Genomic DNA, 26336 nt, shown 5'->3' on the forward strand with positions numbered 1-26336 from the left:
CCTTTGCAGATGTTAAAAGTCCTCTGGAGACAGGAAGCAATTGGTCCAAAGCTAAACAGCTACTGAGCGAGCATCTCAAACGAGTTCTTTAAGGCCTGTTCTCCCCTACACTTGAGCTGGTGACAAGCCCTTACCTAGTGGTCTGCGCTTGGGTTTAGAAGGCGACTTAGAACTCTAGCCTGTTGGTGGACTTGGCCTCGGGCAGTCTTCTGTGCCTAGTAAAAGAGCAGTAACGTTTTCCTGGAATTAGAGGATGGGTGTTTGGTCTTACTGAGGCTTGCAGAAACCTTCTGGCAAACCTAAACTTTGATCCCCCCCTCCCCTAAAAGTGGATGAGTGAGAGTACTGTTCCCACCTATGGCAGAGCGGGGCAGCGGGGGTAGGGGGTGGGATGCTGCTTTGTGCTTGGGCGGGCGGAGATCCTTGGGTACAGTTCCTGTGCCACAACCGCCAGCAGGGTTGTCCTTTCTTCCCCTGTAATACACACCCCCCAGTGTTCTTTCTAATAAATGCCTCTGGCCACAGGGGGGAGTGACCTCAACAAGCCCCTGCCTACATGAGGCACAGCAGGGAAGAGAGGTAGGGTGAGCCAGCCGCCACAGGGGACAGGGACACCGCGTCCTGCAGCCTCCTAGTCCTCCAGGGAGCCAGGACACATAGCGCACCGCAGGGACCGAGCACTGTCGGCGGCGGACAGGACAAGGGCCATGCTCCTAGCCTGCCCGCGCCTTTTTCTCCTGCTGGTCCTGGGCACTAGCTGGGCGGGCTGGGGCAGTCAACGGGCAGAAGCCGCACGGGTAAGGCAGTTCTACGTGGCCGCCCAGGGCATCCTCTGGAGCTACCATCCTGAGCCCACAGACCAAAGGTAACTCGGGTGGAGTTCATGTGGGCTTCTGGGGGGAGGGGAGGGAGAGAGAGAGAGAGAGAGAGAGAGAGAGAGAGAGAGAGAGAGAGAGAGAGAGAGAGAGAGAGAGAGAATGAATAATGGTGCTAATTTAGCTGTAGCTCTCTTTTCAGGTCCCCCCAATCACATACTGTTTGCCCCTATGTTTATTATCTTAGTCTACTGATGGATTAAAATGACCTGCGTCTAGAGCCCTCTTACCCCCGTCCTGCACATTTAGCTCCAGCCTTTATTTATTTATCTTTTAACAGCCTGTTCTTAAACAAACAAACAAGCAAGCAAAAAACTCAAAATCAAAAAGTTACATAATAATTATTCCTTGTAGACACAGGCTTAACTTCTAAAGAAAAAGATGCCGCTATGTACTTCATTCTAAGGAGATAATTTAATGACCCTTGCCTTCCTATAAATGACTTTCAAAGCACTGGTTCATGGAAAGAGAACACACTTGTATTTTCACTTTTTCTTGACTTATTCCTGGCTACCTAAGGTGGCTTCATTTACCCCTCTCTCACTTTGGATTACTTTCTGGAATATGGTTTAGCCTGGATATTTTGGTCTGCCCTGAATAATACCTGTGTTAGAGATCAGGTAAAGTGGCCATTCAAATGTATGTGTAAGAGGAGGTTTAACTATTATCAAATCTACCCTTGAGTGGCAAAATATAGTTTGCTGATTTTGGAAGGTTAAATGCTAGCTTTCCTGGAGTTACCCAAACCATAGATTCTGCTCAGCATTAACAACTGCTTGTGTTTTTATTTTAGATAGTAGCCCTAGCCTTCCAGTTGACTCACTTTTTCTTTTAGTTGACATCAAAGTTTAAGCGATTGTGAAAGATGTGTTCCTCTTTTACAATTGCAAAACCAAAGCAATCAGCCAGAAAATAATGTAATATTTTGAAAGCAATGTGTAACATTTTAGTATAAATGCAAAATGCCTTCGATTTTGTTGTTGTAACTGGGTTATTTGGGAAGGCATTAATTCTATCTTGGCATTATGCTAATAAAAAGTATCACATTAAAATGATTTTAAGGATTGCATTTTCAAAGTGATGATCTAAGTCATGCCCATAGTCTTAGGAAACTGCCATTAACTGATGCCCCCCCCACACACACACACAAAGAAAATAACATTATTTCCAGCACCAATTTTTCTGCTTAGGGTTAGAATGCAAAGTTAGTAACTATGCCTGGGACACGGCACAGGTAGGTATAATTCAGAGGATGCAAAGCTGGGGACAAACATATTCATATCAAATGTACAGCTTGAAGACTCTAGCTAACAGTGGTGTATTATATGGGCAAGTCTTCCCCTGCTAAGGAAAGAAAAATGGTAGGGAAGACTGCTACAGGATGCTCTTCCTTCAGGGTCCCCATCTCTCCTGTGAAATATGGTACCATAGTTATCAAGATGCTTGACTCTAAAAATAGAGAATGGAGCCAAAGCCTCCTGGGTCTGAATAAAGCCAAGGAGATGGTTTAACCCTCTTGGATCTTGGCGATGATGTGCATCATCTGCATCTTTTTGGGGAAGCTACTTATTCTTCTCAGCGCAGGTTTTTTGGTTTATTTCCAGTAGGAACCCCAGAGTTTTGCCTTATTGCTGTCCCAGTTCTCTCAACTAGAAACAGGCTCCAACAAGTGGATACCAACTTACCATATTTTCCACTAGTTTAAAATTGTATAATGAAAGTGAAAAAAAATTCTAAATTACATCTGATTTTCTAAAGTAGTTCAAAATTGTATAAAAAGATTCTAAGTTATGTCCAATTATTGGAAAACAATTTACATATATTCCTCTCATTGACTTGCATTTTTAACTTAGATCTGAAGTTTTGAGTCTGCACAATAAGCTTAACTATTGTTAATAGAAAAAAAAAAAAGATTTAGAAAAGCAGAATTAGAGCAGCGTTAAGCTTACTTCATAAGCATGCACGTTGAGACAGACTATCTTTGAAAAGACCAATGATTATTCCATTGATTTCACTTGTTATCCAAATGTATAAAACCTTGGGCTTTGGAAATACAATAAAAAATACTGTCATACTGCTCAAGCACAAAACCTGGGCATGGAGACGCCTTCTTTTATGGAAAGGGAACAGGTATCACATACAGCTTTCAAGTTAGTTTCTGTATTTTATTTCTAGTTTGAATTCTAAACCTTCCTTCAAGAAAATTGTCTACAGAGAATATGAGCCATATTTCAAGAAAGAGAAACCACGCTCTAGCACCTCAGGTAAGCCTGAAATATATTTTTTTTAATTTTTTTTTTTTTTTTTTTTTTTTGTTTTTTTTTTGTATAGAGGTTTGAACCTACAATCTAATGTGTGCTAGGAAGAAAAACAAAACAAAACAAAAACCAAAAAAAAACAAAAAAAATCTCTGCCACTGATCTATACCCCTGGGCTATATGTAAATTTTTATTCTGAGACAAAGGTCTCCAGGTTTTGAATTTGATTTATAGCCCAGGGATTGTTTGAATTGTGATTTTTTTTTTTCTGTCTCAGCTTCCTAAGTAGCTGGAATGATAGGCCTGTGCCACCCAGGCACAGCTTGTGTTTCTTTTAATTTTAAATATAATTTTTTTGTGGATAATATTTTGTGTATATATATAGTTTTGTTTTTTTGTTTTTTGAGACAGAGTTTCTCTGTGTAACCTTGGCTGTCCTAGACTCACTTTGTAAACCAGGTTGGCCTCGAACTCACAGTGATCCACCTGCCTCTGCCTCCCGAGTGCTGGGATATTATATTCTTTAATATACTTAAAATATTCACATTATGAACTGACCAGATGGCTCAGTAGCTAAAGGTACCTGCTGCCAAGCTGAGGACCTGAGTTCTGTCCACAGGCCCCACATGGTAGAAGGAGAGAACTGAGTCTCTCAGGTTGGCCTCTGATTTCCACATAGGCACCATAGCACGGGGACAAGCCACACATACCAAAATAAACAATTGTAAAATCACTTAAATATTCACTTAGTTATCTTCCGTTAAGATGTGTGATGTTTTTACCAAACACTAGATATATAATATGTATGCCCAGACCCAGTGAGAATATGAGGCTTCTTGTTCAGTTTATTGAGAATTTCAGAGACAGTAAAACTTAAAACTGGAGTTCTTCTGAGCATGGGGCCCTGTGGAATTGCACAGGTCACATGCCCACACAGCCAGCCATGTCTTTAACCTTGGTCAAGAAAGCCAAACAAAAAGTTTCAGTGTTTGAATTTGTATTTATTCATCTAACAAAGCACAGCCAAGAGCACCTCCTGTGGACTTGACATTGAGTTAGTCACTGTGAATACAAGTGTAGACAAAGTGAACTCAGACTTTCCTGGGGCTTGCTGTCTCACATGTGTGCCCTAACTGAGTGAATTCGTTACGGCTTCTATCCAGCTTCCTACACCCACTCAAAGGAGCTATGTATGGTTAGCTTTTCCGATTTCTATAACATTTGAAGAAAATATCTCTTCTATTTTTCTTCAATGTTTGATTAATCAAAGACTAATTTATCGGGGGGCTCTGGGACCTTAATTATAGAAACATATTTTACAGGAATCACAGAGGCTATCCAGAGAGAACATTTTCCAGTTGGGCCCCTCATCAGTTCACCCACCTTCCCCCACCCTGGTGATGAGCTGCTGTCTTTCCTAGGCTCACCTTCTGCCTCCTCTGCCCCACCCCCACCCCACCCCAGCTCTGCCCCTGCCTCTTCTGCCCCACCCCCACCCCACCCCCAGCTCCGCCCTGCCTCTTCTGCCCCACCCCCAGCTCCGCCCTGCCTCTTCTGTCCCACCCCCAGCTCCGCCGTGCCTCCTCTGGTCTCTTTTACTCTTCAATGCGTCTGAGTCTTTCCTTCAGTTTAAAAAAAAAAAAATCAACAACAGAGCAATTTTCAGGTAAATCCTATCTAGAAAAATGAGAATATCTCACCCTGCCCCTCCCTACCCTTTCTTTTCTCCCTATTCCTTCCTCCCCAGCTCCCTGCATGAGAAGGCCATGTCATTCTCTCCATCTCTTCCCTAAGCTCTGCAGTGTCACTAACTCTGTCACTGTCAAGTGCTGCCTCTGAGATAGCAGCACCCCTCATTTCTTTCTCGCTCTTTGGCCATCTCTAGGCTGCTTGACACTCTCCCCTTTAAACTCTTTGTCTTGGTTTCCTCATGACTTTTCCCCTGGTTTTCCTTGGAGTTCCTTTACCCATTTCTTCTCAACTTCTCCACCCTTCTCCAAGACTGCAAACTCAGCCACAACTGTGGCTTTTACAGCTACTCCCCAGAAGCTGTATCCTTTAGGACACTGTGTGGATCCCTCCCCTCACTAGCATACGGCTTCTCTCTTCCGAATACTCCCAGCACCATGAACTGACCTACTAGAGAAGATCTCCAGATAAGGCCAGGCAGAGAAGAGGAAGCCCCATGAGAAAGAGAATCCTCCATTTTGCACTGAGCTGGGAGAGCTATCTGGCATGGTGGACCTCCACCTTAATAGCAGGGTCTTCCAACAAATGCCCATGCACAATAAGTGCATAACAGAAAGTTAGCTACATTGTTGTTATTGCTGCTATTGATGGCATGAATTAGGCCTCCATTAGAGGCATATACAGCACAATATTGTAGATACATCAATGCAGCAATGTTTTCGCTCATTTTATATTTTTGTGCATTATAATGTATATATTTGTTTGCCTTTAAATAAATACAGTTAAGTATTCTTTTCTCTTAATAATCAAAACCTAAGGACACTGCATTCAAGGCTCTGGGGGCATAAAAGTGAATTCTGACTCCCAGCCCTCAGCCCTCTGTTAGAGATGGCTGATATCAGAACATTATAGCACAGTGACAAGGAAGAGCAATGCTGAAAGTTCTCCAACTTAGTTTTGAGGAGAGAGAAAAAGGGCAGATTGGAAAGCCAAACAATGGGTGTGGTAGGGGGAGATTAGAAGAAAAAGGACAGAAGACATGAGGGTCTCAACCCTGTGGGTGGTGAATGACCCTTCACAGGGGTCGCCTAAGACCATGGGAAAACACAAATAAAGTACAATTCATAACAGTAGCACAATTACAGTTATAAAGTAGCCAGGAAGTAATTTTATGGTTAGCAGTAAGCACAAGATGAGGAACTGTATTAAAGAATTGCAGCGTTAGGGGGTTGAGAACCGCTGGACTAGACAGACTTGGCCAGGTCAAGGAGTTTTGTCTTGAGGGGGAGCAGAGAGACACTAAGATAATTTAAGTGAGAGAGACACAGACCCATATTTGCACTTTAGGTACTTGTTCCAGTATTGGTCTATAATTGTGAACAAAGTACAATGCCATACGTGAACAAAAATGCCATAGTAAGGGTTGGTTGATGGTGGCCCAGGCCTTTAACCTCAGCACTCAGGATGCAGAGGCCAGTTGATCTCTGGGGTCAAGGCCAGTCTGGTCTACAGAATGAGTTTCAGGACAGCCAAGGCTACACAGAGAAACCCTGTTTCATAAAACCAACCACCAAAAAAAAAAAAAAAAAAAAAAAAATGCCATAATGAATGCCATCGCTCCCTATGCTGACTAAAAATTAATTAGAAAAGAAAAGATTGTTCTGTTCAAATCTGGAAAATGGATTATAGAATAGCAAGACCACAGCCTGAGAAAATAGTAATGGGGCTTTAGTGCCAATCCAGGAAACAAGACAGCAGGGAAGCTGAGGTGGAGAAAATTAAATGGATTCCAAAGATACTTAGGAGCTAAAATCAACTAAACAGGTGGTTAATTGGATGAAAACAAGAGAAGGGGATTATGTCTGACTTCAAGGGTTCTGGACTGAATGGTAGAATAAATAGTGTAATGCGCCATTCAATAAGAAAGGAAATGTAAGAAAAGAAAGACCTTTGTTTGGAAAGAAAATGAGGCCAGACTTGGAGTCTGAGGCGTTTGAAGAATGTCTACCCAGTGTCATCAAAGGAGCAGGTGGGTGTAGGAGCTTTGCTTTTAGGTGGGAGAACTGAGCTAGCTAGATACAAATATTCAGGAGACATCACAACCAGGCCATAAATGAAGCTCTGAGGGGGGCACAAGATCACCCAAGGAAGGTCTTAGGAGAAGAGAAGGCTGCAGGCAGAGCTCGAAGGGGCAACAGAGTCCAAGGGATGAGCCAAGAAAGCAGTGGACACTGAAAAGCTTGAGACAGGCTTCCTAGAGAGGAGAGCTAGAGAGAAATTCACCAGCAGCAGAGTCAAACAGCACCAAAGGTGCTTAGTACTAATAGAAGAGGCAACAAGACTTGGTTTCTGCTGGGGTGCTGGCGCAGTGGGGTGACAAGTGCTTGGGGAGTGAATGGCAAAAGAAGAAAAGAAACAGAAGCAGACGGAGGAGTCAGGGGAGTTCTGGAGATCAGTGAGAGGTTCGGGATATTTAGGAACAGCACAGGAATGTAATATTTGCTAATGCAGTAGAAAAGCTACTTGGGGAATAATTGAAGCATCTAGATAGAGGAGAAGCAGGAAGTGCTGGCATTAAATGCTGTGGCTGCTTTATCCTTAGGTAGAAAGGCTACTGCTCTCGTGGGAGTGCCTGGGGTGGGGCATTAAGGACACCTATAAAGTTACTTTTGTGGTTGTGAGCGGGAAACCAAAAGATCACCTGTCCTCTCCTGCAGAGTCTGTTTTCATACTCCAGCACAGAGCTGAGCATGTTCAGTAGATTTATGAGAACGATTTAACTTGTGAGTTAATGGGAACATATTCGCTAGGCCAAGAAGAAAAGGCAATTATTCAAAGCTCTGTGGCTTCTGCCAGGCTCACCAAATATTGATGCCATTGCTTGGCAATGCATTGTGATGAGTGCACAGTGACAGGAAGGGCCATGGCCGGGCTGGAGACCTTTGAACTCATAGAAGGAGGCACCAGTGGTTTTCCAAGAGGGAGACCACCGTTACTGACATCCCGTCAGAAGAAGGTCTTTTGTAGTGTGTTCCTGATATGGCCTTGTTAGTCAGAAGTAGACTTTGAAAGCTGGTGAGCATAGCCTGCTGGATCATGTTTAAGCCCTTTGACTTTAAACATTAGTTTTTCTATCAACACTGATGTATTGCAGAATACATTTAATTGGGGGACTAGGGAACTGACACATCCATTTTTATGCCGCCCCTTCTTAAACTCCCCAAGCCGCTTACTCTGAATCCCTGAAGGGTAGAAGTACTGCTGTGTTCATCCTTGTGTCCCAAGGACGCAGAACTGGTGAGAAAAAAAGAAAAGCCTCTGATCTGGCTGAGGTCTAGTCAGTACCTCCCAGATCTAGCCTTGTGTTATTTGTACCTTTGCTGTGTTTCCTTTTCCAAACATTTGGTGGGTGTGGCTCTAGCTGAGCCACTAGCGAGTCATGATTCTTCATCTCTACAGCAGCCCAGACTAGTTCACCAAATTGAAAGCAGAGGCTAGTCATTGGGGTTATAGCCTAGAGGTGACATTCTGATGAGGTTTGTGGACAGTTGGAGAGGCCAGATGCAGTTTCAGGAATCTAACTTGGGCTTCAAAGTTTTGAGTCTCCATACTTTTTTTTTTTTTTTTTTTTTTAGCAGAGGTTATGAAATTCTTGTCCCCAAATGAGCTTGAATTGCTAACTGCGGGCTGTCCCATGTGATGTGACTTTGTTCAGCTGAGAGAGAGCAGTGGATCTAATTAGCTCATCCCTGCAGTCTTTCCAATTCTTCAACCGCATGAGATTGGCTACATGCTATACAGTCTCCTCAAGCCCCAAGATGCATCTCTCCTTCTAGCAACCTTCCTTCTCTCCCATAAAAACCATCAGTGGCTGAGAAAGGAGGAAATAGTTAGCCTTGAGTCTGCAACATGTGCTGAGGTATTTGAGTCACAGTTATAAAAACATCCTTCAGTTGGGACTTAATTATAAAGAAGCCGGAAGGGAGGTTGAGCAAACACCCAAAACTGTCAAAAAAATGCCCATTGAAGTAAGAAGTCCTACTGGATCAAATAACCTAGGAAAGTTTTTCTTGGCAACTGGCACTTGTAGCCATGTGATACCAACAAACAAATAACTATGCATGGCAAGGAAATATAGTGCCCACTGTGGTGGTACTGGCCCTCAGTACTAGATGGTGTGCGTCCTGGGCAGGTTGTCCTTCCATAATAACCCAGGATAAAAGGTAGCATTCAGAAGACAGGGAGAGCCCGATGAAGTCACGAGTCAGAAAGAGGAACCTGTCTGGACTATTCTAGGAATAGCCTTAACTTGCTCCAAAGAAAGAATAAGGGAAAGATTTTTCTTGGGAGCTCCAAGACCTGCATTCTAGTCTTAGCAACGCCAGGGAGTCATTGACCAATCTTGGGCAAGCCAACCCCCACCCTCTCTATCCCTTTCCTGCACACACACTCTCCCCAGGCTTTGTTAACCATCTCTAAATTGAAGCATGAAGAATTCAGCCTCCTTGATCCTGTTCAGAGCAAACAGAAAAACAAACAAAAAGCTCCTGGCATAAAAGCAGTGTGAATTCCAAGATGGGTGCTCCAAGAAAGGGAACAGGACAAGAGTGGCTAGAAAGATAGGAGCAAACAACACAGACAGGATGGCAGTGGCCAGAAAGATAGGAGCGGAGAAGGCAGGGACAGGATGACAGTGGTTAGAAAGATAGGAGTGGAGAAGACAGGCACAGGACAAGAGTGAGGAGAATAATGGGACAGCAGGGAAGGCGGGACCTCTGCTGAGCTATGACAAATCACCACACAGTTAGTGCCTTGGAAAAGCATGAATCAGCCAGCTGTCCTGGCACAAGACTATAATTCCACCAGGAGGGGGCAGGATAATAAGACCCTGAGTACAATAAGACCTGGCTTGGGCTACATGGCAAGACCCTGCCTCAAAACATGAGTTAATGTTTTTCTTCTGTTATAGCTGTAGTTCTGGATGGGGAGGGTCAAAGTAGGCTTCACTGGGCTTAAATAAAGATGTTGGCAGAGACTTATCCCTTATGGAGACTCTCGGGAAGTCACTTTCTCACTTTTTCCCATGAATTAGAGCTGCCTGTGTTTGTTTACTGACGTGCCATCCCTTCATCTTCATAGCACAGTGGTGCCTTCTAAATTCTGTCTCAAGCTTCTTTTGTAGCCCTTAAATGCATACCCTTGTGGCTACTTAAGACCTATATGGTAACGTGAGGAGGTCTCTGACTTCCACAGTTAACCATTAGCTTAATCATATGCACAGAACCTTTTATCAGACAAGGCAGCACCCTTCCGAATCCTTGGCATTACAACTCAGAAGAGGGAAGGCATTGCTCTGCCCAGCACGTACACCAAACGGAATCATCCCACACCATCCTCCATCCTGAAGCATGTCACCTTTGTTGACCCAGGTCCCAAACGGAATCTCACTGGCACCATAACACATTGTTGGCCCCAACGCTCTATCCCATACCCAATCAATTCTAAAACTCAAAAGTTTCATCTTCAGCATGCATATCTAATATATTTCCTGAAGACCCCCCCCACTGTGCCCTTAATCTTACCAATGCCTCTTACAGAGCTTTCTCTCAGACTCTACCCCTGTTTCTCTCCAGATCAATCTCAAGAAACAGACAACATTTAAAATCAAAATCTAATCCAAAGTGGGGGCAGGGGAGAGAGAGAGAGAGAGAGAGAGAGAGAGAGAGAGAGAGAGAGAGAGAGAGAGAGAGAGAGAGAGAGAGAGAGAGAGAGAGAGAACTTAAATGGAGAGTAACAGAAAAATTAAAGAACCAAACCCATATCAAAAGTCTCGGTCATATTGTATCTTGCTGAAAAAACTTAAGAGCTTCTGACTATTATCAGATGAAAAGCAAAGTGCTACATGTCCTTCTCAGCCCTGGGTGATTGGGCACAAGATGGTGCCTTCCATGGTACTTTCAGTGCCTTGCTCTCTTACCTGATAAGGCCTCCGGTGACCGTCAATTGCTCCCTGAGTAGGCCAAGAGCTTCTGCACTTGCTGGTCCCCCTTGCCTATCTCTCTGTCTCCCTGCGTTTGCACCACATAGAAAGCATCACTTCCTTAGGAAAGTGTCTGCCAGCCCTGAACCTCTCCCTACTCACAAGCCTGGACCAACAGACTTCTCTCCACAGTGCTTGTTGGCATAGTCTGTGCCTTTCTCATCAGCTATAGCTGCCCGTGTTTATTGATGCCTTCCCTCCTTTCTCCATCTTCATTCTTCTGAGTGAAATCTTCTTTTATGTGCCTCCAGTTTATAGTCAAATATCTGTGTGATTATTTGTTACAATGTTTCTGTGAGCTCTAAGAAATCAGAGAGTGCCTACTTCTCAACATGGCAAGAACACATTATGACACCTAAGATAGTCTGAGTACTCAGTATCTGATGAATGAATGAATGAATGACTGAATGAATGAATGAATGAATGAATGAAAGGTGTATAGAGGTGGCTTACAACTCAGCACCTGGAGCCATAGCTTTGCCTTTTGTTGGTTGTGTGATTTAGAGGCTCACTTTCCTACCATGTGATATGAAGAGCTAGTAGCTATCTTAAAGTTTTATTATGAAGATTAGTATAAGGACTCACAGTTCTTAGACATAGGGAAGGGACGATAGTGATTATCACACTGCAAATGTGATCAACTGTAAATGGATGCTGGGTAAACTTCACAACCATGCGGTAACTTCTGCTGCTTCTGTGATTCTGGACAGAAACAAATTCTGTGAGAGCATAGGTGGCTTGGACATGAGAGCAGCTGTTGCTTCCATGTGACTGCACTGTAGTAAGAGCTGATGGGAACTGGTACCAGAATCATGGACTCCTTTGTGAGAACGCATTAAATGCAGAGTCATAAGCTCTGCCTCCAGGCTGAGGCTGAGGTGGTCTCTCAGGAATCTTTCTTTCAGTGAGACAACCAAGTTAGTGTGAAATGGAGACCTCCAGGACTACACTTTGGGAAGTTCTGGTGTATGAGTCTCCAGAGCTTGGGCTCATACATAAGCTCTCTGCTAAGGAACCAGAGGGAGCTGGCTCTGCAACCTCTCTGCTCCCGTGACCATCTCGTCTGTCTCTCAGGAGTAGCCCCTATTGTGGTCTACATCCACACTACCTTGTGATCTCCTGGGGGTCAAGGACTGGGTTTTATTCATCTGTGTGGCTCAAGACTTCACATTGTGCCTGCAGTAGCAAGCAAAGCCTTCGCCTTGATGTCTGTATCTCTGGACGGCTCCCCACTTCTTCCCGGTCATGGTAACTGATAGTGATATTTAGCCTGTGGCTCAGATCAAACACCGCACGAATCTTCCCTGCCGTCTCCCACATGCTACATTCCATCCGTAAGAAAATCTTGTTAGCTTGACATCCAGATGTGTCCAGAGAACCACCACTGCACTGCTGCACACACTGGCTCAATACAGCACTGTCTCATCACTACACTGCCACCCTCTTTTCCATACACAGCAGCTGGCATGATCTTTTTTTTCTAATGAGGATGAGTTTTCAAAAACATGTTAGACCTTGTCTCTCTTACGCAAAGTTCAGATAATTTGCTATTCCATTTGGAAGGAGTCCAAATTCCAGCCATGGCCCATAGATCCTCCCACCTCACCCCCACTCACTACTGCTCATCTTTCCCTCGCCTTTGTGAACTCAGTACTGCAAGGACTGACACAAAGGCTTCCCTTAACTACACCAAGGTTGCTCTCGATTCAAGTCACAGGGATTCGGGGAGTTTTGAACTTGTGTGAGTGCCAGAGAACGGTGTGATTTATCTGCCCCTCTCCCTCCAGGAGTAGGGGAAGAATTAAAGCGTGTAAGGAAAGACAGCATGTGACAGTGGGTAGGAACTGTCTCTCCAACTCTTTGTAGTTGCGTTGGGGGCTTGAGGCCCAGGACTCACCTTTTCGTTGTTATGTCATGAGCCATGATAGAGTTTATGGGGTGACAAAGATGTAAAGAGCAGAAGGCAGCTTAAGTCAAGCTCAAGATAAGCAAGACAAACAATTTCAGGATCAGAAGTGACAGCAATTGAGATAATCTTGGGGCTTTCTACACACTGCTCTTGCTTAGCTGCTATATCTTTGATGATCTTGGATATGAACAATTTCAAACTTATCCTTCCTTAGGACTTCTTGGACCTACTTTATATGCTGAGATTGGAGACATCGTGAAAGTTCACTTTAAAAATAAAGCAGACAAGCCAGTAAGCATCCATCCTCAAGGAATTAAATACAGCAAGTTTTCAGAAGGTAAGACAAATGTATTATCCCTCGGACAAGACAAAGGGTATAACTCCTTAATATCATTGCTAAATATCGTTGCTTTAAAAACTGGTATTGTTAACTATGTTCTCTTAGCGAAATTTCTTTTTTGAAAATTAAAACTATAAAAATTGATCATACTTTCATTTTCAGAGATGAAAACAAATGGTTTTAGCATCACCTGAACATCAGGATTTTGTTAGGTTCCGGTTTCCTAATAAGGTGGGTGGGGAAATCACCTCATCTCTCTGAATTCCATGTGTTAATCTTCAAATAGAAATAGCAGTACATTCCAGAATGGCTTAAGGCAGAACTGAGTCCATGTATCCACACAGACAAATGCAGGGCAAATGCATCTGCTTGAACTCTATGGCTTCTCTGCATCCCTCCCCTGCTTCTGTGAGTTCTAACAAGCACAAACAAACCCCACGGGAAGGCAGCCTGAGCAAACATTTTGTAAATAAGCCAGCTACTAACTAAATACATTAGCTTTGCAGGCATCAAGATTTATGCCGCCCTGGAAAGAGAGGGTTTCAATTGACAAGGTGCCTCCATCACATTTGCTTGTGGGCATGTCTGTGGAACATTTTTCTGACTGTTATTTGGTAGGGGGTGGTCCCAGCTCACTGTGAATGGCATGGTCCCTGAGCGGTGAGCCTGGGCTGTGAAAAGGAGGGGTAGCTGAACAAGCCAGGGGAGCAAACTCATGAGCAGAGTTTTGAGTGGTCTCTGCTTCCATTCCTGCCTCGCCTTCCCTCCGTGACAGACTCTAATCTGTCATCCGGGGAATTCCCCCCCTCCCCAGGTGCTTTTGGTCAGTGTTTTACCACACCAATAGAGAAACAAATCGGAACACATGGCAGGTTCCGGGGTGAGAGGTGTGCACAAGAGTTTCCATTAGGCTCCCCAAATTCACACAGTGATGAGTCTTCCGATCAGGTTTCTAAACCAGAGTTCAGCAGTGCAAAACAGGAGAGGGGAGCAACAGCATGGCCAAACCGTCCCCTTCAAGCTCCCTCTCCAACGTGAGAGGAGGTAAGAGCTGTGGACTTTGCCCCTTAGCTCAGCTGTTTGCAGATGGAATGGACCTTGCAACCCCATTCGTCTTCCTTTTGTGTTTATTTGACCCTCTGTTACTCAGTCAGCGAGCATTTGTGAAACAAAATCGCTGAAACCGCCCCCAGCACGTCTCTTTGCATCTTCCTATCACTGTGTATGAGCGCTTGTGGTGCAGGTAAGAAGGAAAAGTGAAAAAGTCCCTCAGAAACAAGATGTGAACTTAGTCCATAGTTTCCTTCCTGGTCAGTTTCCTACCTGGTATCATGCCCCTCCATGTCCGAACACGGGCGTCTCCCCTTCTGTGTCTAGCACTCACCATCGCCTATAGTTTACCTCTATAGTTGGGCCTCTTGTTGTGATACGTGGCACCCCAGCTCTGTGAGAGTCCAAGATCTTTTCCTCAGAAGTAAATGCTCAGTGGATGGACAGTGGAGGCAGAGATAGGAAGCATAGGGTTGAGAAGTCGTAGCTGTAGGTAGGTTGAGGCTGGGCTCCCGTGTTTGACAGAACACACAAACTGGTTTGGGGAAATACAGCTCCTTTCTAATAATACTGGGTTTGTTAAGCTTTGAGTCATGTCTGGGAAGACAGCTCAGCAGGTAAAGAGTGCTTACGAAGCAAGCACAAGGGCCTGAGCTCACATTTCCAGGACTCCCATAAAAGCATTCTGTGCTTAGGCACAGGGGATGGAGACTGGAGGCCTGCAGGGCCTCGCTGAGGCCGTATTAGGGGTGGGACCATTGGGAGGGACTTAAGTCATGGAGTCACAGCTCTGTGATATCTGCACTCAAGCAGTTGAGATAGAAGGATTGTGATTGACAGAGCAGCTTGGGCTATGAAGCAAGGTCCTGGTAACTCTTCCTGTATCAGAAGCACAAGTTTGTGTGTGTGTGCGTGTGTGTGTGTGTGTGTGTGTGTGTGTGTGTGTGTAATGTGTGTGTGTGTGCATGCGTACTCGTGTGTGTTCTAGTTCTTAAAACCCATCAAAAGCAGTATCTCTAGAAAAGGAATTACTTCATCTTAATTTAAAAGTAAAGGGCTTTAAAGGGATGTGAGGAGGATTTTCCAAGTTAACAGGGGTACACCAGCTTTGACTTTGATGTCAAGGCTCATAAGCCTTCTCCTTCAACCTGACAGGAAAAGGTATCATGAGTCCTATAATCTAACAAATACGTCATCATAAGTGTGACAGGAATGGTCTCGGTGGCAAAATACTTATTCTGCAAGTGTGAGGACAGCAGTTTGGATGCCCAGCAGGGGATGTGGCCATGGCAGCCCTCCTGTAGTCACAGGATTTAGTAGGTAGCCACAGGGATCCTTGGATCAAAAAGACTACATAGATTACTGAATCAGTGAGCTCTGCCTTCGAGTAAGAGATCCTGCCTCGACATATAAGGTAGAGACCATTGAGGAAGATGCCTCACGCCAACCTCAGCCTTGACATGCACATGTTCACAGGAGTATGTGCACCTGAACACACATAGAATCATATGTATACACCTACATATCACATATGCACATGCAAAAACAATCAAATAATTTTTAAACAAAGAACATCACCACTCTATAGCATGGAGTCAGAAGAATGAGCTGTGTAAAATCAGACATCTAAAAGATAGGCAGACATCTTCTCAGACAACCTCCTACCCTGCAAAGAAAACCACTTCCTGATTTTTGGAGAGCCTGCAAAGGTGTTGGGAAGATGCAGCTTCCCACTATAGGGATCCCCATGGGGTCTTAGCAGCTACAACAGTGGGAGCATCATATCAGGAAACACCACGTCTTAACCCATGAAGCCTTGGAGACGAGTCACTCAGCAAGGACCAGCATGCACGCCTCATGTAAGGCAGCTCAAGGAACCACATGCCTACCAGTTGTTGCACAAAGCCTGACCAGGGAGGGTGGCCCTCCTTATCAGTTTAGTTTTTGCTTCAGAGATTCCAGTGATAAAGCTCCCTGTTTGTTCTTTGAGGCCTTTCCTCATAGACCAAGAGTTAATGTTATAACTCACAGGAAGTTACTTAAGCTTTTCTCTTTCCCTGGCTCCTGACTGTTGTTAGCACTCAAATCCTGTTTATCACTGAGGTGGGAGTTTATCTGATGGTCCACATTAGCTATTAGTGTTAAGCCTCTCATGGTGAGATAGTTGTAACACACTCAATGTAATACACTCAATTGATGATCTTGACACTGGGACGGGGACCATAGTCTCCCTTGTCTATGATAGCCAGGTGGGTAGTTAGATGAAAAATGGTTACAATGGACACTAGTGAGCAGAAACTTAAAAAAAAAAATCCATAGCTAAGATTCTGGATCAGCTACGTTTTATGCCAGAGTTCAGCTGTTACCAGATCTCTGACGTGTGCATTTTGTTTGTTTGTTTGTTTTTTAAAAAGCAATCAGTGATGTAGGGTGCATGTAAACAATACATCTAGGTTCTTTGATAGTGGCATTTACTTTACTTTGATCTCATGTAATCCTGCCAGACTACGTCTTTTAGCTATGACTTGGTGACCTTACAGCAACCTTGCATGAGTATATAGTCCATGTTTCCTATGTGCTATGGAAGACACCAGAGATGCTGGCCATACGTGGCCCTTAAGGAGCCCACACTCCAGCAACCCAAAATGTGCAGATGCTAATAATTGTAACCCAGCAGGAAAGAATATGCCACAAATATTTAACTATAAATTGTTAACATGTAACAGAATCAGAGCTGAGGGAAGAAGTAACCGGTATTTGTGTTGGCTTCAGAAAGATGAGCACGCATTTGTCTAAGGTATGAAATGGAGCAAGAATATCCTAAACAGAAGGAACCGTATCTGCAGAGAGCCCAAGTAGGATAGCATTGGGCATGTCTGGGGAACATGGAGGTGGCATGAGTGAGCGATACATAGTAAACGGCAAGACTCACATATGATGAGGCCAGAGAGGAGTTGGGTCCACCCATCGTATGTGGTACTGTGGTCAATGTTAGAGATTTGTCAAATAAGTAATTCTAGATATAACTTCTCAACCCTTCCATTATGTGGCTTCCACACTTAGAACCCTACACAGTACATCAGGATACCCCACCACAGCCTCGAACCCCCACCACCATGGACCTTGCAGGGGCCTTGTTTCCCAGTCCTACCTGGAGAATACAGGTGCACGCTGCTGCTGTGGAAACTCTTGCCACATTTTGAGTGGGCAGATGTTCTGAAGATGGTTTGAGGCGAGGTACAGTTAGGGAGGCTGACACTGGTGCAATATAAAATTTTAAGGCACTGCTTTTGAGTCTCTCCACTACGCTCTGGGAAGTAGAGCTAAGTATGAGCATGGTCAGGAAAGAGATGGGATTAGAAAATACCTGAATGTAACTTCTGCATGTAAATAGAGTAAATGGAATGAAAAGAATATCAAGTGACATTAACAACACATTAGATGGTGTGAGGAAATCATTAGAGAATATTAATTTTTTTTTTTTATTTTTTCCTGAGACAGGGTTTCTCTGTGTAGCCTTGGCTGTCCTGGACTCACTTTGTAGATCAGGCTGGCCTCAAACTCACAGAGATTCTCCTGCCTCTGCCTCCCTGAGTGCTGGGATTACGGGCGTGTGCACCACATCTGGATTATTAATCTGTTTTTTTTTTTTTTAACTACTTAAAACAAAAAAAGATTTAAAAAGACTGAAGATGAACAGAGTGCTGGTGAACTGTGGTACATTATCAAGTGATGTAGCGTGTACAGCTGGGTCTCACAAGTGATGGGGACAGAAAAAGAGCTTGAAGGAAAGAATCACTTAAAACTGTTCAGATGTGGTGTAGACTGCAGACCTGCAGGTGAAGAAAGTTTTGACAAGTTCCCACCCTGCCCCCAACATCACAGGCGATTGCCAAGGCTATTGGCTAATTCTACATACCTGACGGTAAGGCCATATTGCTGAAGATACAACTTACTCATGGTACTGAACACGGAGAGGTTGAGCTGATCCCCATGTAGACTAGCATTCACCCTTACTGACTAGCATTCATGATCCTGAACACTACCAGAAGAGAAATCATTGTCAACCCTGCAACCCACAACAGAGACCTGATCTGCCCACAAGATAAACTGCCGCAACAGGGGTACAGATGTTATGGTAATATCCAATCACTTCTTGATTTGAAGTGGCCAAGAACCTGAGGCTAGATGGATCATGGACTCCAGGGGAAATTCTACTCTTATCCTGCCAAAGGAACAGAGCAATAAAACGACTGCTCTTGATATACTGTTGTATGCACAGATGAGTGCCTTGTCTAGTCATCTCCAGAAGGCGTCTTCCTACAGTAGATGGTAATTACCATAGAGAGTCACAGCTAGACATGTGGGGAGACAGAGAGGGTGAGAGAGAGGGGGGGGGAAGAGGGAGGGGGAGAGAGAGAGAGAGAGAGAGAGAGAGAGAGAGAGAGAGAGAGAGAGAGAGAGAGAGAGAGAGAGATTGATTGATTGATTGACTTCGGAGCACTCAGTCCCAAATGAAATGTCTTTATCAAGCTCCTCCCCTCAGGGCTCAGGGATTTACATGAAAGGGGACAAGGATAGATTATAGAGCCAGAGGTGCTGGATGACTCCAGGGAAACAGTTTTCCAGACACAAAACTGATACACATATGAACTCACTGAGTCTGTGACAGAGTGCACAAGGCCTGCACAAGTTCAATTCCAACACTGAGAGGGAAAAATGATGACAAGGTCCCACCCTTCATGAAGAAGGTGTTTACAATTGATACCTCCTGGGGAAGAGGAGTTAATTTTTCTCCAATGGAGTGACACTGCATGTATCAACTGTACTACAGGGCAGGCCCCATGCCTGTGAGCAGTTGGCCAAGTGGAGTCTATGCTTTGGGGTAAGTCTTTTGTTTTGGCATGTGGTGTGTGTGAGTGTGTGTGTGTGTGTGTGTGTGTGTACTCTTTGGTTTTGATTTTTTATTGACTTTTCTTTTTATTAGTCAATTTTTCAGTTTTTATTTTTAATTTTTTTTTAAATTTCCTGGTTGTTTTTCAGAGAGAGAGAGAGAGAGAGAGAGACAGAGAGAGAGGGAGAGGACAAAGCTGTGTGGTTAGGGAGGTGAGTAGGCTATAGGAGTAGTTGGAGGGGAAGGAAGAATATGTTTAAAATACAGTGGGAAAATGTTTAAAAAAGAAAAAGAATCGACAAAGCTGAGAAGTAGGAACAAGAAGAAAACCACACCAGAGCATATCATGACCAAATAGCTAAAAACTAATGATAAGGCAAAGCTATTTAAAAGTACAAGGTACGCACAGAGAGGGCAAAAAGGAGGAAATGGTGGCAGACCTCTCGCTCCTGTGTCAGTGAAAGTGACAGTGAGGGGAATCCTTAAGCTGCTGGGGTGGGATATACTTGACTTATAGGACATGAGGAAACCAAGCTGCGGCTGACCCAGGAGCTCCTTCTCTCTACTAGCTAGCTTTCACAGTACTGGAAGGTTCTATGTATACTGCTGGGGAATGAAAGCAATCTGCTTACCCAGCTATGAACTCCGGGAGCTGCAATAATAGCCTATGCTGTCTTGATGGATGATTGATTGATGTGAGAGGCCCAGCCCATTGTGAGCAGTGGCACCACTGGGCAAGCGGTCTTGGGTGCTATAAGAAAGCAGGATGTACAAGACATGGAGAGCAAGCTACTAAGCAGCACTCCTCCATAGTTTCCACATAAGACCCTGCCTTCAGGTTCCTGCCCTGTTTAAGGTCCTGCCCTGACTCCCTTTGGCAAGTTGCGTATGGTACTTCATGACAGCATTAGAAAACCTAATAAGACTCCTGCCAAACACAAGGGCATAAGTAATGTATCATCTTATTTATGTGACATTATATAAAAACAAAGTTTTAGTGAAAGAAAGCAGATAAACAACTTCTTGCGCCTGGGTAGGAGAGAGCATTGGTTGCAGGTAGCATAAAGATACTTTGAGCAATAAAAGAATTCTCTGCATTCACTATGATTAGGTGTAACCCTGTACACATTGGTTAAAACTCATCAAGTATTATATTTAAATTTGGCGAGCTTTATTATATATCAAATATAATGACAAATGGGAGACAGAGAAGGGTGGGGAGGATGAAAGAGAGAAAGGGAAAACAAGGCTGGGAAGAAACCAAGCATTCCTCTTTTGAGAAGTGAAATCACTTTAGGAAAATAGTTTCCACCCGCTCTTTGCCCATAATATAAGACACTTCAGGACTGAGTCTCTATACTCCGTAGGTCTTACCTTCTACCAAACAAAGGTAACTTTATCCCAAAGAGGACTCACAGCATCAGTTGATGACAGTGAAAACCTCACTTGATTAAATGAGGAGTGATGCTGACAAAGAGGAAGCCAGCCCCTCTAGATGCCTAGGACCCTGACCACTGCCCTTCCTGCTCCTGCTTGCTCCATCTCCACCATAGCTCAACCCTCCACGCTCCTTTTAATCTAAGATCTTCTTCAAAAACGGAACTCTAGCTTCTGCATCGTGTCCCTGCTGCTGGAGGGAACGCCCAGTGTGCGTAGGTTGTCAGTGGGGCTTTTGCACAACCAAGTGGGGCATCTTCACTTCTGGGTAAGACTGGCTGCATATGTGCAAATTATAGACTGCGTGCAGGAGGCAGATGCTGAGACCCTAGTGGGTGGAGAAGATCAGAATGGTCCAGTGGCAAGGTGCAGCTAAGACAAAAGCAAAAACAAACAAAAGCAAAAACAGGACTGAGCATAGCTTCAGTGGGAAAGATGACATGATATTTCCCGAGCCAAACAGCACACATCCCACGCTAACAGTAAGCCGGCATAACTTGTGAAGAACTCTGAAGAAAGCATACTATTTCTCGTATTATGAGGTGGTTTATTGATGAAATGTGATTTGGGTCTCAGATTACAGCTAAGCCGTTGTTCTGATACCCTGAAAACTCACTTGGTCAGCCTTAGCTGTATGCGACTCTTCAATTACAAAAATCGCTATGAAAGGCGGACCATCTGCAGAGGGCTCCTCTTGGTTTCCCCACACTGGAGAGTGATGGAAAAATCTGGATGTCTTTGTTGCTGTTGCTTCTGCAGGGGCTTCCTATCCTGACCACACATTCCCTGATGAGAGGATGGATGATGCTGTGGTTCCTGGGGGAGAATACATCTACAAGTGGGTCATCAGTGAGGACAGTGGGCCCACCCCTGATGACCCTTCGTGCCTCACCCACATCTACTACTCCTATGAAAACCTGACCCAGGATTTCAACTCGGGTCTGATCGGACCTCTGCTTATCTGTAAGAAAGGTAAACACAAGAATACCAGATTCAACCACAGCACAGGTGCTGGGGTGGCTGGGAGATTGTACTGGGGAGAGGCTTGGGAGAACCTTGGTACCTTCTTGTAGGTGAAGCAGGAGAAGGGAGTGGAGGCTAGATCCTGGATGAGGGAAAATGGCACCTGCTACTGGCTTTCCCCATTTCTTTGCGAACCTCCCTTCATCTCAGTCACGGCAACTTCCTTCAAGTCTATTCTGACATCGTCCCTGTGTGCTTGTGTGATCAGTAATATTTACCTCAAAGCCAAGCCTACTTATTTTAAAGTGTACAACACCCTAGCACCCTACACACTGAGAGAGTTCCTGGAAAGGACAGTGGCTGGTGCAAGCGACATAGCTAAGGTTTGTGCTGGTGATTTGGTTTAGAAGCATGTGTAACTTCAGCTTTCTTTTTGCTGTTATCTGGTTGAGGGTGGGTTGGTTGGTTGGTTAGTGGGTTTGTTTGTTTCTTTGTTTGTTTGTTTTAGTAGAAAGGGCCATGAACTCGTAGTGATATTTCTCCCCTAGCTTCCCTAGTCCCTAGTGGTATTATTACAGGTACCATATACTGATTGACAGATCAGCTTGCTTTCTAAAAACAAGTTGAACACTTTAGGTGTAGTTCAAAGATTTTGTGAGTATTGACTTTTGCCATTCTATGCAAATCTGTGTCTGCAAGACCTTGAATTTGAGGGTATTAAAGAATGGGTGGACTACAGTCTAATGCTGTAGACAGTTTTACTTCAGTTTCAGTGTATTTTTTTTTTTTTTTGACAATTTAAGTTATACACACTGGTGTCTTTTAGGATCTATTGCCACAATATCAGGTGTGGTGATTCTTTTTTTATTATTTAATTAATTTATTCAGATTACATCTCCATTGTTATCCCCTCAGTTGTATCCTCCTGTCCCTCCCCCTTCCTTCTTTCACCCTATTCCCCTCCCCTAGGTCTGTGACAGAAGGGGACCTCCTCCCCCACCATATGGTCACAGCCTATCAAGTCTCATCCTGGTAGCCTGCTTATCCTTTCTCTGAGTGCCAAGGCCTTCCCACCAAGAGGAAGTGGTCAAATATGGGGCACCAGAGTTCATGTCAGAGTCAGTCCCTGCTCTCCACACAACTGTGAAGAATGTCCTGTCTATTAGCTAGATCTGAATAGGAGTTTAATGTTTACTATGTGTATTGTCCTTGGTTGGTGCCATAGTTTGAACAGACTCCCCTGGGTCCAGATCCGCCCATCATGACGATCTTCTTGTAGGTTTCTAGGACCCTCTAGATCCTTCTATTTCCTCCTTCTCCCGTACTTCTCTCACCTAGAGTTCCAATAGGAAGTCCCCACATCTATCCCAATCTCCTGGTTAGTGAAGACTTTCATGGGACATCCCTTTTGGGCTAGTGTCCAATTATAAGTGAGTATATACCACGTGAGTCTTTCTGGGTCTGGGTTAACTCACTCATTATGAGCATTTCTAGTTCCATCCATTTGCCTGCATGAATGAAACAAAGCAATGATCCGAGGAAGGTTGTCTGTGTTCAGAGAACCATGTAAATATACACCATTAAGCCCATACTAAATATTGACGGAGCAGCTCTTTCCCAGAACTTTCTCAGGACAGACCAATCTAAACATGATTGCCTGGCATATACTATAGATTATATCTGGGAAAACATGAAGGCAAGACACAAGGCCATATCTAGAATCAGGGTCACAGACAAGACTGGGCTCTATAGCTCTTTTCCAATATCTAACAAGAATAAGCATATCTTACAAATTGAATATAAATGTTTGTCACTAGGGGCATGAAATTACATCTAAGAACAATCCAGGGAATAAAACATACCTGCATTTCCCCCTGGAGCCTCTCCCAGAATCCTCAAAGGCATTGTTTACCATAGGTCATTCCTTTCCCCGTGTTCCATCAGCAAGGGATTTCATTAGCTATGCTTCTCAGAGATGCACTCGACTTTCTCCTTTCTTGCTTTCTTTACATTAAGAGTCTTCAGCCCATCTTTCATTAAAACAATCAAAGGACCACAGTGAGCTGTACCATGAAAATAGTGTCATCTGAACCTATACACGGATCATAGTCCTCGCTCACTTATTCACCATACGAATACATTTATAAATTTCCTGGCATTGCATTGTAAAAAAAAAAAAAAACCTGTTAATTGTATAAAAAGCATTTTTATTTTATTGCCATTTTTACTCATATAAAGATGTTTGTCTTGATACAAACATTTCTCTAGTTGCACGTCCCATTTACGTACAAATGAGTAAGCTTCATTCAACTTGGGGTGCACGATCTGGCCTAGAAGACTGGATAAGTGGCTGTTTTTTCAATCGTTGATGTTGCTAGTTTTTAGTCTTTTGAGGTAGAGGTTTAGTGCATAGTCCATAGTGGACTTGAACTCCTTATGTAGCCCAAGCTGTCCTCAAACTCATGATCCTCCTGCCTCAGCTTCCTGAGTACTGAGATTATAGGAATACATTTTAAGACCTGGCTGCAAATGTATGCTTCAAATTAATATCAATATTACTTTTTTTTTGGCCCCAAATTTGGATGTGTGGGAACATTAAAGGTACTCTTCCATCTGCAATGTGCTGGAAGCATGCCTTTTCTTCCTCAGGCACCCTAACTGAGGATGGGATGCAGAAGATGTTTGACAAGCAGCAAGTGCTACTGTTCGCTGTGTTTGATGAGAGCAAGAGCTGGAGCCAGTCACCGTCCCTGATGTACACCGTCAATGGCTTTGTGAATAGGACAATGCCAGGTAACACAGGGGCCGGGCACCATTCAGCAATGACAGCGTCCCACTTGTCCTACCTTGGCCCCACTGTTTCTTTAAGGTAGAAGCTACCGCAGTCACTGGTTTCCAGTGCCTGGTGGCAAAGTATCACAATCTTGTGCAATGATCCAGTGTTTCTCATGATTTTATCACCATCATCACCATCATCATTTTTTTTTTTTTTTTTTTTTTTTTTTTGGTCTTATCGAAGAAGTACTACAGATAAATCAGAAGGCAACAAGGAATCTTATTTGATACGGCCTTGATAGGCGCAGTGTTCTGAACATATCAACTTTTACTCAAGTACAGAGTCTCCTAATATCTCTAATATGAATAGTCAACAGAAATAATAAAATAAATGTAGTTGTAGGCAGGATGAACAGGAAGATGCTCTACCATTCAAATGCATTATTAGCCATTCAAAAGTCTATTGATGAACTATAGTCAGTGGCATGTAAAAGTTTTCCCTTCCCATCTGAAGACAGGGTTTTGTAAGAAGTAAAATCATACCAACTGTTAAATGGGGGACCACTGACTACCACTGTATTAATCAATATTAAGTTGCTATACAAAATACTGAAGATTAACTACTATATAAAGAAAAGATGTTTAAAAAAGGATTCAGTTTTAGAAGCAGAAAGATCAAGACTGGCAGCTTCATCAGCTCAGCTTTTGGTGAGGGACCACTTGTCTGTGTCACAGTGGGACAAAGAAACAAAAAGAGCAAATGATTGCATGTAGAGGAAGCCAAGAACAGGGATGGCCTTGCTTTACAGTAACTCGTTCTCGTGAGAATTACCTGAGGCCCCACGAGAACTTCCTCAATCTCCTCCAGTGGCCTAAGCGCTGTCCACTAGGCTTCATGTTTCTAGGTTCTGCCTCCTGAAATTCATCTCATGGAGACAGGCTTCTGGTGTACGAGCCTTTCAGGGAACATGCCATAACCATAGCAACCACCTGGTTTCTATGGTTTGTCTCCCAGAAGGAAGAAAGCCTACATTCACTCTCTCTTTGTTCCCATGGTGACTGGAAAACTGTTCACTTGCTCTGTGGGAGAGTCTAGCCTTGGCTTCTATCTCAGACTTAACATTTCAAATTTACAATCACCAAATACAAGATAATAGGCTAAGAATGTATGTGTGTGTGTGTGTGTGTTATATTTTCCATTTAGGAAAAAATGAAAATTATCTCCTTAGGGATGGCTCACCTGGTAAAGGTGTTTTTCCCCAGGTCTGATGATCTGCTCTCTAAGATCCACATAGTGGAGAGAGAAAAGCAACTTTCACAGGTCTTCCCTGACCCTCCACACTTGAACCATGGCATTCAAGCCCACGTGCGTACACAAAACAAAAACAAAAGCTGTGAACTTTATCATGTATCGGTATCACAAATGGCTTCTCTTACAGGAAAATGAATGTCGTTAAGAATCGGGACCTGGTGTTGCTTTCAGTTTCTATGCTATTTCACTTGGCGCCATCTTCTGTCTGCCTCACGCAGCTCTGGCCATTGATTCTGGCTTCCAAAGCCAGGCTCTTCCAAACCTGGGACTGCACTAACTGACCTCTACCTTGGAGGGTCTGAACTGGGACCTCATTCATTTCTCTGCCTGTGTGTTGTCCTAACTAACTAGTAGTCTCAACATGCTGATCCCAGAAATGGGACCAACGATCCCATTGTCTGTGTCCTGACAGGGAGAGTAATCCACTTCAATATATAAAAGCTGATATAGTAGACGGTATGTGCAAAAAATAGAAATAACTTGAACAGGACAGAGAGATTATAAATTTGTAGTTTAAAAAAAGAATAATTTCAAATAAATGCAAAAGAGGAAAAAAAGGCGGGAGAATCATTGGTAGATACAATGTCTTCAGGGGTAACATGCACTGAATGGACATGACAATGCTACTATAAATATGTCCATTGCTGGACTCAGTGTGAGCTGCTTCTGAGTGGGATAAACGCACCCACAGAAACACGCACACCTTCTAGCTACCTCCCAGCTTCCTGTCTGCAATGCTTGCACGAAGGACAAGTGCCTCTATGGATGAGAAACCAATTCCCAGACCGTCCTCT

At 43.8% G+C, this 26336-nt stretch overlaps 2 protein-coding genes across 3 annotated transcripts in view; both read left to right on the forward strand.

Moving 5' to 3' along the window:
* Nme7 (NME/NM23 family member 7) overlaps positions 1-26336 on the forward strand; it is a 391631-nt gene that overhangs the window by 79399 nt on the left and 285896 nt on the right. The gene's annotated exons all lie outside the window — the stretch shown is intronic.
* Positions 503-26336, forward strand: part of F5 (coagulation factor V) — a 68281-nt gene continuing 42447 nt past the window's right edge. Inside the window, exons 1-5 of the mRNA XM_051147752.1 lie at positions 503-865; positions 3051-3139; positions 12986-13108; positions 21252-21464; positions 24105-24248. Of these exons, the coding sequence (XP_051003709.1) occupies positions 708-865; positions 3051-3139; positions 12986-13108; positions 21252-21464; positions 24105-24248 (727 nt within the window). The 5' untranslated portion in view covers positions 503-707. The remainder of the gene's footprint in view (positions 866-3050; positions 3140-12985; positions 13109-21251; positions 21465-24104; positions 24249-26336) is intronic.

The sequence above is a fragment of the Acomys russatus genome, chromosome 6 (assembly GCF_903995435.1).
Source record: "Acomys russatus chromosome 6, mAcoRus1.1, whole genome shotgun sequence".
Taxonomy (NCBI): Eukaryota; Metazoa; Chordata; class Mammalia; order Rodentia; family Muridae; genus Acomys; species Acomys russatus.